The 14,089-nt window shown below is 37.5% G+C and overlaps 1 protein-coding gene across 1 annotated transcript; it reads left to right on the top strand.

Moving 5' to 3' along the window:
* The first annotated feature begins 5,289 nt into the window (after window positions 1-5,289).
* On the top strand, window positions 5,290-14,078 carry LOC145767291 (cation-dependent mannose-6-phosphate receptor-like). Its single transcript, XM_082579083.1, has 5 exons — window positions 5,290-6,223; window positions 8,963-9,263; window positions 11,313-11,446; window positions 11,776-11,902; window positions 12,968-14,078. Exons 1-5 carry the CDS (start codon window positions 6,078-6,080, stop codon window positions 13,088-13,090), a joined length of 831 nt encoding a protein of 276 aa, XP_082435209.1. The 5' UTR covers window positions 5,290-6,077; the 3' UTR covers window positions 13,091-14,078.
* Window positions 14,079-14,089: the final 11 nt, after the last annotated feature.

Below are 14,089 nucleotides of genomic sequence, written 5' to 3'. Positions count from 1 at the left end.
AGGATAAGGAGTGCTCTCCATTCAGCAGCACCTAGTGAATGAAATAATTCCGGCAACAACACTTCAACAATCGGAAACTTTACTCTGTCAATCTCGGTAACCGGCCCTGCGTCAAAAGCCTCTACAAGTATGCGAAACTGGTTTGGTTTGGTTTTGAATCTTTATCCTCGGACTGACAAAGCCTTGATAGGTTATTCCTGGTACTTGTTCGCATACTTGTAGAGGCACTTGACGCAGGGCCGGTTACCGAGATTGGCAGAGTGAAGTTTTCCGATTGTTGAAGTCTTGTTGCCGAGAAATTATTCCATTCACTAGGTGCCGCTGAATGGAGAGCAGTCCTGAAATGCATTGCTCAAACGCACACCCCGAGAGTCGAACCAGCGCCGTGTGATCTTGAGCCCGGCGCGTAACCACTGAGCTATCGGGGAATAGAATAACCTATAACAGAATAACCTATAATAGAATAACCTATAACAGAATAACCTATCAAGGCTTTGTCAGTCCGAGGATAAAAATTCCAAAACCATCCAACCAAATTAGCATCTCAAAAGTTTTTTCCATGTCTATGCATAGCCTAAAATAAATTAAACTGCACTTGTTTTCAAACAAAATATTATACGAAATAGAATTCAATAGAAAATGTAATGGCAACGTTCAGCAAACTCGATAATTTGCAAGAAAGTAAAGGCAACTCAACAAAATATTTGGTCTGAAACTCTGATCACATGACCAGCGCTTCCACTTTGGTGGTAATTACCACAATTGTGGAATTTTCATCGCGCTTGTGGTAAAAATGTGGTAATGAAAACTTTGTGGTAAAAATGTGGTAATATGGAAATTTTGTGTGGAAATGTTGCCAAAATGTGGAAATTATAAATTTTGAAAATTTGACATAAAATACTATCAATAAATAACAGCATTTAAACTGTTGTCTTCCGAAATCGAATAGATAATGCAAAAAACTACTTATAACAGCATGCGACTAGCATGTTCCGCTGTTTTCAATTTGATTTTGGAATGCGTCCTGACTTTTGGCTTTGAACGTAGGCCGTAGGGTGACCATGTGATCATATTCATAGTCAAGATGTCTTTCAGATTCTAGCTGCGGTGTCAAGTACAGTACTTTGCTTTCTTATTTCGGACGTTTTAATAACTGTTAATAAACTGAGTACCGTAGTTGTTTTAGACTTTATTTTACACTATATAACGTAAATATAGCCAAATAATAGCGTTGCCAGATAAGGAATTCTGTCCTAATCTGAGAAAAGTATAAAGCTGTTGAAAACAAAAACTTGCATTTTGGAATTTGTTTTTAGTTCTGGGTCAAGATCAAAACCCTAACTTTATGACTAAGTCTAACCCTTACTAACTTTAATCCTAACTCTGGCAATACCTGATTGTAACTATGGCAACAAGTGGGTAAAAATAGCCACTTTGTTAATGTAAAAGTAAGTCGAAATACGGTTAAAATCGCGTAGAAAATCACAGTAATAAATGTGGTAATCTGAGGACAAATGTGGTAATACAAGTGGTAATTTAGCTTTGTAAAAGTGGAAGCACTGCACATGACTTTTATTATTGAACTAAGCTGGAGGCTTGCAGAAAAACTGTTGCTGTTAAATATAGCCTGCTGAAGCAGTTGTCCACTATCAGAGATGTAACCAGCTCAGTGGCCGAGTGGTTTCGCCTTCGGCTCTGGTGCTGGTAGATCTGAGATCGATTCCAGGTCGGGTCAAACCGAAGACTTTAAAAACGGTACCAATTGTGTTCTATCCTGCATAGCGCAGTGAGAATGAGTCGGGTAATAATGTGATAACATCGTAAAACTGATACAAATTAAAAATGAGCCCTGTCGCTAAAAGACCTTAGCTGTTGTAGAGCGACAATAAATAAAACCATAACATTATTATTATTATTATCAGAGATGTACGTATACGCTGCAAATTCTACGCCATAGACTTTTTGTTTACGCTTACGGCCACATTTTTTTGGATAGTTGTAGCTTAAGGCTACGCCGTAAAGTTTTCGCGTTTTTTTAGCGCATAGCGTCAACCAGGGGCGGATCCAGAGGGGGGCGATCGCCCCCCCTAAAACCTAGGAAAGTAGCTTTATTCTTCATTTATTACGATTTGGAAAACAACTTATTGAAAGCAATGCTGAGTTAGTCTTTCGCCATGTTCAAAGATTGGGTTAGGCTGGGGTAGGCTATAATAATAGGCTAGCCTATAGTATAAGGTTATTATTTCATCACAGCGTGTAATTACAGAACAAAATTACTAAAATTGAAAAAGTTTCTAAACTTTTGCCGGCACTGCAAAGCATAGCGATAAATCCCTTAGCCTAGATAAGTTGGTTGACAGAGCAGGTTATTGGCAACTTTGGCGGTCAGGCATTGAACTAAAACCATCCAAATTTTATCTTTGAAATTGCATTTAAAAACAGCGAAGTTCAATTTTTTTCAATGAGACTTTAGCATCTTGTCACCTAACATCATTGCTACCACGAAATTGCTCAAATGTGACCCGATAGCATTGACAAAAGTCATTTGCAATGTCTACAACGGCTTGTTACGCCATATATATATTATATAGTGTGTGGAATCAGCTCTATGTTCAGAGATCCAACAATAGAAGGAGAAGTGGGCAAATATAACTGTTTCAGCGACTGCTGCAGTCTTATCGATGATTGCGGAAGAAGCTTTACAACAGTGTGATGAAGATGTGTACACAATCGTACACTCTCTTCTAAAAATACTATTAACCTTGCCAGTCAGCGTAGCATCAGCCGAAAGAAGCTTTTCATCTCTTCGGTCGTTGAAAACCTGGCTGAGGAAGTTCCGAACAACATCGGCGAGGAAAGACTAAATGGATTGACCCTACTATACCAGCATCGGGACATTTTAATTGACACAGACTCCGTGATAAATTGATTTGCTAACAGTAGAAACTGCAAACTTGACTTTGTGTTGTAGTCAAAGGTACGACACCTGTTAGTATTCCCCCGTACCGGCAAAGTAGCTTTTTTATTTTTGTTTTATTTGTGAAGTCCACAGAAATAGTTGTTTCTGTTATTGTTAGTTTCTTTCTTTGTCTGGTGCAACGATCGTGCATGACACGTTTTAAGGAGGACTATATCCTTTGGTCGTCATTTAACTATGTTTAACTGTCATTCTATTTGTACAAATTGTAGTGTTTCGCTGGTCCAAAACAAAAATTTACAATCGAAAGCTAGTCTATAGTAGCGATTCTACGGGGGGTGGAGCATGACCCAGTGTTCTGACCTGGCCCCACTTTTGTTCAAAACAATTCAAAACTTGTCAGAGGAATAAAACCTCGAAGTTATACAGTATATAAGTCTATATATAACAACCTCAGTGTCTGTATCAATATTATGCTGCGACATTTGGAAGACAGAATTACCTGTTATTATCTTTCTGTGGTCACTTTTTAAATTGCTGTGAAACCTTCAGTCTCTATATGGCAAGGGCACATCAGCTCTTCATCCCTCCCTTTGTTAAACAACAGCATTGTTGAAGATTTTTTAAGTTATAGAATTTCTCACAATTAGTGTTCGAAATGCTCTCAGAACGCACCAAATTTGATCTAAATTTTCTTGGGGAGACACCCGTCGTTGTTTATGTCTGGCTGATCACTTGTCTGAATGTCAATGACATCGCCCCCCTAACGTTAATACCTGGATCCGCCCCTGGCGTCAACGTATACTTTTTAATGTCTTAGCTGTTGTTTGCACTTTAGTTTTGCAGTTGAAAGAATGTTTTCAATTGGCAAAGTCATATTGAAACCAAAACACAGCAAAATGTCAGATGAACACTTTTAGATGCTTGAGTTTCTTCGTGGAAATTAAAAATAAAACTTGTTTGTTTCGAGTGGTTTATACCGTGTGAATGTTTGGCATCTAGCAAAAAAAATGAGTTTATGCTAGTGTATGCGCTGACATCGCCAACTTTTTTTACAAGTTACGTTGACGCATACGGCGTAAGATTTTTTGAACGTTTGCGTTTTCGCTGACGACGTCAATATTTTTTTGTATGCATTATATCACTATCCACTATATAGCTGTTGTTTAATACAGTATGTTTGCTTTTCTTTGTTTTATTTTTTGTCACTGTTTTAGCTACGTAAATAATGTTCAAGGATGTTTAGTTTATTTCAGCAACATGGTCCTGTGTTTTGCTATGCTAGACAGGTAGTCACTACCTGGTCTAGCCCCCTGAAGAAGTCAGTCGTGTCTGATTGACAAAACGTCGGAATAAAAGCAGATTGTCACTGTATATATGTATCTTGTGATAGTTTAGCTTAATTTGCACCAGTAGAACATCTCATATTATGTCATCAGTTTATTTGTCATAAAAAACACTAACATGAAAAGAATGTAAGTCTCCACCCTGGTAAAAAAATTCATGATGTCATTTACAGAAATCAACCAAACGTATAAGCTAAAAGTATCATAGGCTACTTAACATTTGCTTTACTGTTTACACACTTCAACTTATATTTCTTGGTCGATTCCAATCTTTGACTATTATTTAAGGGATAGCATTTATGACGAGGGCAGAGACTTGTACACCAGCTCCATTTATTATAGCTAGTAGGGTTACAGTTGTTTGCTTTTTTTATGCTTTTTGATTGTAGCTGGGTCTATAATTTCCTAGTCACTTGAACAAAAAACTTTTTTTTCATCATGTCTTCAACAATCAAAAAACCTGGGTTAAAAATTCTCGTAGTGTGCCACTTTTTGTATTAGCTTACATTGCACATGCAATGTTGTAGCGTCAATGTGTCAGGTTCCATGGAACCTTGATTCAACATCATTCAGACATGCTTTTTTAATCAACGTAATATGAAATTGAAGTCGCTCATTTGATGATTACCAGTATGTCCTTCTAGCTGTCTTTTGCACTGCATTTTTAATTGCACTTACGATGTGCCTGCTCTCACATTGAGCATCAAGTAAATTTATTATTATTTTATTCTATGTTTTTAAATTAAGATTGTTTTCAATGCTTTTTAAATTGAGAGAAATAAAGTTTAGTTGTTCAAATTTTTCCACTTTGTTGGAATTCAAAATTTTCCAGATGAAGGTTTTGTTTGCCAATAAAGGCCATGGCCCTGTTTGCCATGGCCAAAATAACAAGCTTTAACCTTTACTGCAAAATTGTTTGCTCTAATTTAGGGGTCTGCTACTATTCGGTGAGTGGGATTCGGTGAGTTCCTAACCCTAAAACGGCAATGATAATTAGGCTACGGTACCCAATAATTTAAAAAAAAAATTGAAAAAATCCCCCGTTAAGGGATCGGACTCACCGAAACGGGCCATTCCGCTAATTATCTACTCAGTTAAATTTTGTTTTATAGTGCAATTATTTACCATTCTAGTGTGGAAGGATGACTGATCGAATGTGATACGTTTTTTTCATTTTATTGGTATCAAGTTTGTGTGCTTATGGTGTGTGTACTATCTTCTAAGGATTTTCACAAAATAGGCTATATGTTTTAGGGCATTACATCATGCTGGAGTGACATGGAAAGATACCACCAGAAACTATAGCTACCATATACTGCAACTATTACCTTTGCCTAATGTATATAAAACAGCCACACCTTTTTTTATCTTAGATTTACACGTTAATCACTATAAGTACTAAATTATGATAATTAGTTTTCTATTACCTTGCCCAAAACAACTTTGTTTCGAACAACTCTACCGGTAATGATTGTTTTCTACTTTGCTAAAACTCGCAAACATGTACAAGGCCTATTTTTTTCTGATCTAGACTTGAAAGTAAAACTTTGTCAAGTTGTCATTCCAGATTACTATTGTGCACATGACTTTGTTCAAATGCAAGAGCAATGTAAAAACAAAAAAAATTTTGCTTGAAAGAGCGATATATATGGTGTCAGAGATAGAGCTACTTCACTAAAAATAGATTCTTTTTTGATATATCTGATCGGTTTAAATTTCTTATTTTTTATTTAATCGGTATTTCAGTTATAGAGAATAGCCTATTTCAGGTTGTTTGCCGTAAAATTATCCAATCCTGATTTGTTGCTGTAAATATGAAGCAGTTATTGTTTGTGTTTCAACTATTATTTGCAATATTGCAACTTTGTACTCATATAAAATCTGAATGTTTTCCAATGAATCCCAAGGATACAGTTTCAGCTAATTGGATAAAACAACTTGAACCTCTTAAAGGGAAAACGTAAGTATTTTCATTGATTGCAGTTTATGGTTATAGTTATTGACATGCAAAGCATAGTTAATACCTTTTTCAACCATTTTCAGGTTTTGTACCTCATTCAAACACTCTTTGGAAAACCAGTCCAAATGCCAATCTTTGTCTTGCACAAAAATAGCTATTATATATTTGATTTAATTTCAATCACGGTATAATATAGTCAGCCCTCGAAATTAGCTTCCATCTACGACGGCAAAAACATTGCCGTCGCCAAATCAACAAACCTTGGATTGCGGCGGCAATTGCCGTATGCTTTAATCAAACCAATTTTATGCGCTTCTTCTTCATCGTGTGTCACACGGCGATAGCCCAGAGCATCACGCACGCTATTTTATGCGCTGACAATGCTCTTGTGAACTGTAAAAAGTTTGCAACCTTATAAATACTGGCTTAATTGTTACGCAAAAGTTATTCTTTCATCGAATGCTTATTTTTGACCGGTGTCGTTGCGAATATAAAAAGTGGTACAAAATTGGATAAATGGTTCTTCGGCAGTAAAGGAAAGTAATGCTTCCGATCATATGGCATCGCGCGTTCATGAACGGGCAGTTTTGCGTCTTCAAGTATTCCAGTGACGACGCGACAACCTCATCTTCCGATGATTCCGATTCTGACTAGTTCTTTATCCAATTGACTAATAAAACTTTTCTGTTTTTAGTGAACCACCCAGCAAACTGTCCACTTGAAGCGGTTGACTGTCTCTTATCAGTAGTCTCGTCCTGTTGCTCAACACAACAAACAGTGTACCAGCCTCATTTTTGTAATCAAATATCGATTTCGCTTTTAAAACATCTTCAGTTTAATATTGTCAAGAGCAAAATAATAATAAAAAATTCAAAATAATAATAAATAAAAGTATCTAAACTTCTAACCTTTGAAGAATTTTTTATTATTATTTTGCTCTTGACAATATCAAACTGAAGATGCTTTAAAAGTGAAATCGATATTTGATTACAAAAATGAGGCTGGTACACTGTTTGTTGTGTTGAGCAACAGGACGAGACTAGTTCTTTATCCAACAGACTTTGTGTTGCTCGCAGTATCCTATTTGTGCCGAAATTATGTTAGTGTAGCCTACTGTATACGTAAATCGAGGCAATCTTCTCGCAGGGAGCTATTGATTTGTTATCGGTACCTGATTGAGCAATTAACGTTATTTCATGATAATTTGACGTCGCTAGATGTCCAATTAATGTAAAACAAACATAAATTTCTTATTGGGCATTGTTGTTACGCGATATAACTCTACTCGCCGGGAAAATTAAATCGATTTGTGCTGACTCGAACGTTGAATCAACCCAAAATTAACTTACTTTCCCCCCCAATGAGTTATAACGTGAATCACTGTAACAGCGTGCGTATCGCGCTGATCGCTTTATCACTACTTTTGGTATTATTACATCACAACAAATCAAACCGTGCGGTCGTGATAGACTATTCGATTATTTTTTTCCCCTCTCGTTTTACATGTTTTGGTACAATTGTTTCGTAACAAACGTTCACAGCAATTGCCGAGGCAATTTCAACTTTTGCCTTTTGGCCTCGTCAACGTTTTTGCGAAGTAAAAATATGCTAATTTCGAAGACTGCGTGAGTGAGGTCTTGGTGCGATGTTTCTGCTGATTAAACTCCCGCTGCGAGTAAATCAAACAGGAAGAAATTTTGAACACTTTTTGTCCGAATTATATTCTCATTTTGCGACGGCATTTTTATTGCCGTAGCAGAATGGCCATTATGACGTTTGCGGCGGCATTTACCACGGCAATTGCCGTGTGCCGCCGCTAAATTCGAGGACTGATATAGTTTAAACAGAGAATATACCAAGCTCTTAACAACACTATGTATATATATCTTTATTGACTTTTGTATCCCTTGTTTTTCAATCGAAGTGTTAGTACTAATATTGTGTTTTGCAATTTTGCATTGTTTTTCTCTGGGATAACTTGATTGCAAGCAGAAGGCTAAGCCTCAGCAGTAATTAGCACATGCCTAATGAAATAGCTTTTATAAACGCTTAAGTTGTTAACACAAACACAGTGAGTAGTCGTTCAATGCTACTCAAACTGTGGTATGCTATGCGACTATGCATATCAGTATGCAAGCACTTGACCACTGGTACGCGACTAGTTTGAAAATAATTAATTTAGACTATTGAATATTGTTTTGTAACAAGATCAGAATGTGCTTTTCACCATGCTCAGTTTGTTTTCCTTTTTTAGCATAATTTCTGTAGTTTCTTATGCTGTAATTAAAGCATTAATTTTTCAAAGAGCAAAGCGTGGTTGTATGGACATGTGGCCAGTGCTACATTTTTGTTGAGTAGCGGCCATGGTAGGAACGCTATTTTTCCCCAATGTAGCAGATAAGCACTACTTTTGCTTCAATCGTACTTCCTCTACTTTCCAATTTAAAGCAGAAAATAAACGAATCGTTTTTAGAGATTTTTGTTTGAAACACTAGTGTATAAAAACAAAATTTCACTTAGAATGTGTTTTCTATGTGATGCTGTAAGTTAATTTGCATTAAAATATTGTGGGAAATGCTTTACTCCCACAGTGACACTAGTTGCATTACTATATTAGACTTAATAATAAGTTTTACTCGTAAAAACTATTACTTGTTCATGTCAGGCTCAATGCTTTATCACCATATTGTATTGAAATGATTTCGATTGTGCAGAAGATGATTATTTTCTACTTATTAGATTTTCAGACAAGGTGAAAGACGAGACGGTGTCGGCTGAATATGAATACACTCTCAGAATTTGTGAAGGTGTTTCCACGGATGATTTCAAATCTCCCATAGCTGGAGTGATTCAAAGAAAACTTAACGAACAAGAAAACCACACACCGAAGACAATAGGGTCAATAAACAGCACAATTGTCAAAGCCGGAACAGACTGGATCATGCTAACTTATCGTCATGGCGATGCTTATGGGTCCCATTGCAAAAAAGGAAGAAGACAAGCTCATGTCATGATTGTGTGTGATCCATATCAACTGGTGGTAATTAAAACTTGTTGTCAAAATTTTTTTCATAATTTAGGGTTGTTAGACATTTCTAACTGGATTTTATCCACGAAGACATCATATCCCCCAGCCCTGGAATTATGTTTGAACGGGATATGTTTATAATCATTTTCAAATCACTATTTCGTGCGATACGACGAGGCTAATAAGAAAATTTTACCAACTTGTAAAATAGCTGTAAAAATCAAAACAAACCATTTTCTTTTATTGCATTTGACAGTAACATTATAAATTTCTTTTAAATTGCTCAAAATACCTTGCTGTAAAGGTCTTGGTTACTTTGGAAGCTGTAGATATAGTTGTAACAGGTTTCCTACTTATCAGCTAATTGGTGGTTGTTTATATTTTGATTTTATCAACGATTGTTGAATTGCATTTCATAAACATCAAGGTGCGAAAAATGTCTGTGTTCAGTGCATCCCACAAGTCTGCTCACCAGCAGAGGTGGCCACCCGCTACTTTTAAAGTAGCGCGCTACCGCTACTTGGGCCAAAGTAGCGTGCGCTACCGCTACCCGCTACCAATTTACAAAAGTAGCGCGCTACCCGCTACCGCTACTCGGGCCAAAGCAGCGCGCGCTACCGCTACTTCTTCCGCTACTTTTGTCTAAAATGACACTAGGAAACACTCAAGTCCCTAGTGACGCAAAAATGACCTTGAAAACGAATGTTATCATTCGTTTACGCTGTCATTTTAACGTCGCTATAGAAAACACATTCTAAGGGAAATTTATTGTTACGCATCTTTCAAAAACACAAGCATTTCAAAATGAGAGTCACTAAGACCTGCCCGCTTTCGCTTAAGCACATCTTTTCCAACAGAGAAAAGTCTCTCCACCGCAGCACTGGAAGAAATGGGGGTGTTGTATTGAACAGATATATTTTAACTCGGTATTCGAAAAGCTCAAGGACTTGCTCTTGTCCGAAAAAAAGGCGTCCACAATTGCTGCTTCCTTGTGCACCGACGTTTCACGGGATGGCGCAAACACTCCAAAAAATACATCCTCGGGGTCATGACTGGTGTTGGTGTCACTCTTCTCGGTATCAACCTGGCTTGATGTCTCCCGCAACAGTCGAATTACATCTGTCTTGACTTTTTCTCGCAGTGCGTCAGCATCATCCGTGGAAACGTAGTGCAGAAATTGTAGCCACGACGTCTTGAAGGAGGGATGAAGACATGATGCCATAACGCATTTCATGTTGTTGAAGCATTTGTTGAATCGTTTCTTCGCGCCTTCAAGGACTTTCACTTTCAACTCCTCACAGGTCACAAGATCAGCTGATCTCGGTCAACTTCTTCTCGCAAATTGTGATGGTTGGAAGCAAGACTCCGTAATATGCCTTGGACTTGCCCTGAAGAATGTCTATTGTCTAAAGCCTGGCAGATAGGCTTCATCACACGGAGATATTCGCCGAAGAAGTTGACGTCAGCTAGAAAAGACCGAAACTTTGCAACCAAGCCGATTATATAGCTGTTTGACCACGCCAGTATTGCAAAAAAAACAAGAATTTTTTTCAATTTAAATTAAAAAGTAGCGGGTAGCGGGAGTGCGACTGAAAAAAAGTAGCGCCTCTCCCGCTACCGCTACTTTGGAAAAAAATAGCGCCGCTACTGCAGCCGCTACTCCAGCTAAAAAGTAGCGCCGCTACAAAAGTAGCGCGCTACTGTCCACCTCTGCTCACCAGTCACCACTCAGTTGGTTGGTGTCCCGTATGTAGAAGTTCACCTTGAGATGAATGCTAACCACGCGCACATACAAACAAACAATATATACATTGTTTCCCCAATATAACTGTACTAAAAATTCCAAATGCAATTAGACAACAACAAAAAGTTTCATTTACAATTATATTTTCAATTGCTTGAAGCTGTGTAACCATTTTCTTTCAGTTAAAAGTGTGATTAATCCAACTCTGGTGTGAGCGTTGACGATTTTAAACTGACACCTTGGGTGATTTTTAAGTGACCCCGATAGGAAAAAATGTTAGACCACTGATCTGCTATATTTAATCATTTTCTGTTTAGGGAAAGTTTAAAGTGTTGTATGAACACAACAAAGCAGATGAAGAATCAGACTGTTTTTACTTGATGGAGTTACCCAGCAGTGTTGCGTGCAGTTCGCAGATGGGCTTAAGCAGTGGTTCCATATTCTTAATCATGTAAGAATTCAAACTATTTGTTAAATTTTCAGCTTGAGTTTCATTCTTATTTGTGCATCCATCTCTCTACTCCTAAATTACTAAAGTTGAAGAAAAAAACGTCAACTACACCCACAGCCAGGGATCTTAAAATGTTTCAAATGTAACTTTCAAAGCTAGAATTGGACTTATTAATCATTCAAGAACTCATCGTTAGCGTTTATGCGAAGACTATCGTCCTTGCAGACGAGGCATAGCCATCACTTATAAATTACAAATAGTTGCATTTAATCGTCATGTTTTGTTATTCCTTCTAATATTGCTATCAAGTCACTTCTGTACATTTTCAGATTTTTTACTTTGACCTTGACATATTTAATCATTGGATCAATATACATGCGATGCGTGTATGGTTCTAAGGGATGGGATCAAATCCCAAATAGCGGATTTTGGAAAAGTTTTGGAAATTTACAAAGCGTAAGTTTGCGTAAATCCTTATGGTTTTTGCAAAAGTTATGTGTAAACAGCTGAACAGTGACGTACGCACTCAGGGAGATCATCCTTTTCATTCGACTCTATAATGTAGACGTCAAATTAAACGACAGGTGTGGTTGGTTTTGGATAGTACCAGTTGGAGACTTCAAAATCTCACCAAAAAGATATTAAAAGCTAAAATCACGCCTGATGCCTTAAACTCAGTCATGTGAAGCTTGCGGAAGTATATTGATAAAGGCCAGGGTTGCCAGATTTGCTATGATGTTAAGCAATTTGCCAACGGTTGGCCATATAAAATATGGTGCTGGTCTAGTGGTACAGTGCATGCTTCCGCTTTGCCGATCGACGACAGGCGTAGTATCGTTCATAGGGGGATTCAAGGAGGTACTTTTTTCCCCGAGATAATTTGTCCAACTCCGCTACGGCTACGCACAAATGAGGATTTGATAATTCTATGTTGCTTATAAACAATATCAGCAATTGCACATTTTTTTAAGACAAAAAATAAGAATGCTCAGATGAAGAAAATCTTGCGTAGGCCTACGTCACCGTGTGTGAGCCCTTAAGGAAACGCACATTGGTGGAGGTGGTGTATTTATTGCGAAAAATATTTTTATTGTACGGTCATAAGCTTTGCCAATGTAGCTCATCGGAAGCGAGCAATGCATTGGCTGATGTCAGTCTGAGTTCAGGCCTGTCCATTTAAATCGTTGCTCCGCATCACATATTTCTAATAAATATTGGATCTGGTCATTTATACAACCGTGCGTCATCTCGAGTCAAATTTCAGTAAATAAAATCGGAAGGTTTGATTCACTAGTGTTTGCAAGATGCATCAATGAAACTAGGCTATATCTGAACGCTTCAACAACACATTAAACCGCAATACTATACATGATCAATGTTGACTTTTCCGGTGCCAGGGAGAACATATTTGCCTTGCAAATAAAACTGCGCTTGTGTTCTGGGCATACACTTCATAACTAATTCATTCATATTGATCAGATAAATATTCGAAAAAGGTATGAGAGTTTTTTCCTTGTTTAGGATGGGTGCAATTTTCTGTGTCGGTGTAGTGGTTCTGGCTATAACAGTAGCAGGCCATACCAAGGAATCGCAGATGACCAACTGGACGAAGAAAATGACGACGAACACCTTCTTCCTATGTAGCTCAAATCTGCAATAGCTTGAAGTAACCTTCTGCTTCAATGTCAGTCACGTACTCCTCAAGATCAAACGGTCTTCCAAACAAGATATTCTCAATGATGACTATTTGCAACACTTTGAAAGCAAATGTTATTGCACTAAATTTTCTTCATTGGGTACGGTATGTGTGTGCCTATTATAGTAACCAAGTGATTATGCTCGATGTTATGATTACTGTATTGTCCGGCAAGGGTTAGTTCTTAATTAGCACGGTATAGAAAAGAATTAAATAATGTACGAACTTTATTTTGCCAGTTACTTAATTTTTTCCATCTTTATCAAAGCATGAAACCGTTCGTTGACTGTATTTATTTATTGAAGGAACACATAATATTCTATTGTCGCTTAATTTTGTAAAGTTTATTGATTTGTCTAATGGATATGTTGTGAAAATTTATTTGATATGCAAAAAATTGTATCGTGATTTCAAGTTGATTTTGTTCTATCGTAATAATTACGTTTGGCAATGTACTTTTTCGTACGAGCTTTATTGGCTGTATTTTCGAGGCGAGATTTCGGTGCCTTTGCTCTGGTAAGGTAAAAGGCGTGAATGAACCTGTATTACACCGAGAAGCCACCAAAAAGCTGCCACTTCGGTTTTATCCTTACTCTTCATCTTTTGGTGAAAACAACATGACGCTCGAACAGACATCGATTCGACACGTTTGAAAAGCACACGCCTTTGTCTTTTGACAAGACACTTGATGATACGCTGGAAAATGGACACGAAGTTTGGCTTCCATATTGCCCATTTGATTACTCGCAGAAAAGGACAGTTGCCACCCAAAAATGCCAAGTCACTGAGTAGGCTACTGACGAGTACCTTACTTGTACTGAAATAGTGAGGGCAGCATGAGTTTTCCGTTTCTGTGGTTTTTATTTTATCGTTTTTCAAGTACTGACGCCGCTTCTAATCTATGCGATATACCTTTTATTATCCTGGAGGTTTATTTTCTTGTTTCC

The sequence above is a fragment of the Aplidium turbinatum genome, chromosome 3 (genome assembly GCF_918807975.1).
Source record: "Aplidium turbinatum chromosome 3, kaAplTurb1.1, whole genome shotgun sequence".
NCBI classification, from domain to species: domain Eukaryota; kingdom Metazoa; phylum Chordata; class Ascidiacea; order Aplousobranchia; family Polyclinidae; genus Aplidium; species Aplidium turbinatum.
This window is presented reverse-complemented; position numbering and strand designations above follow the sequence as displayed.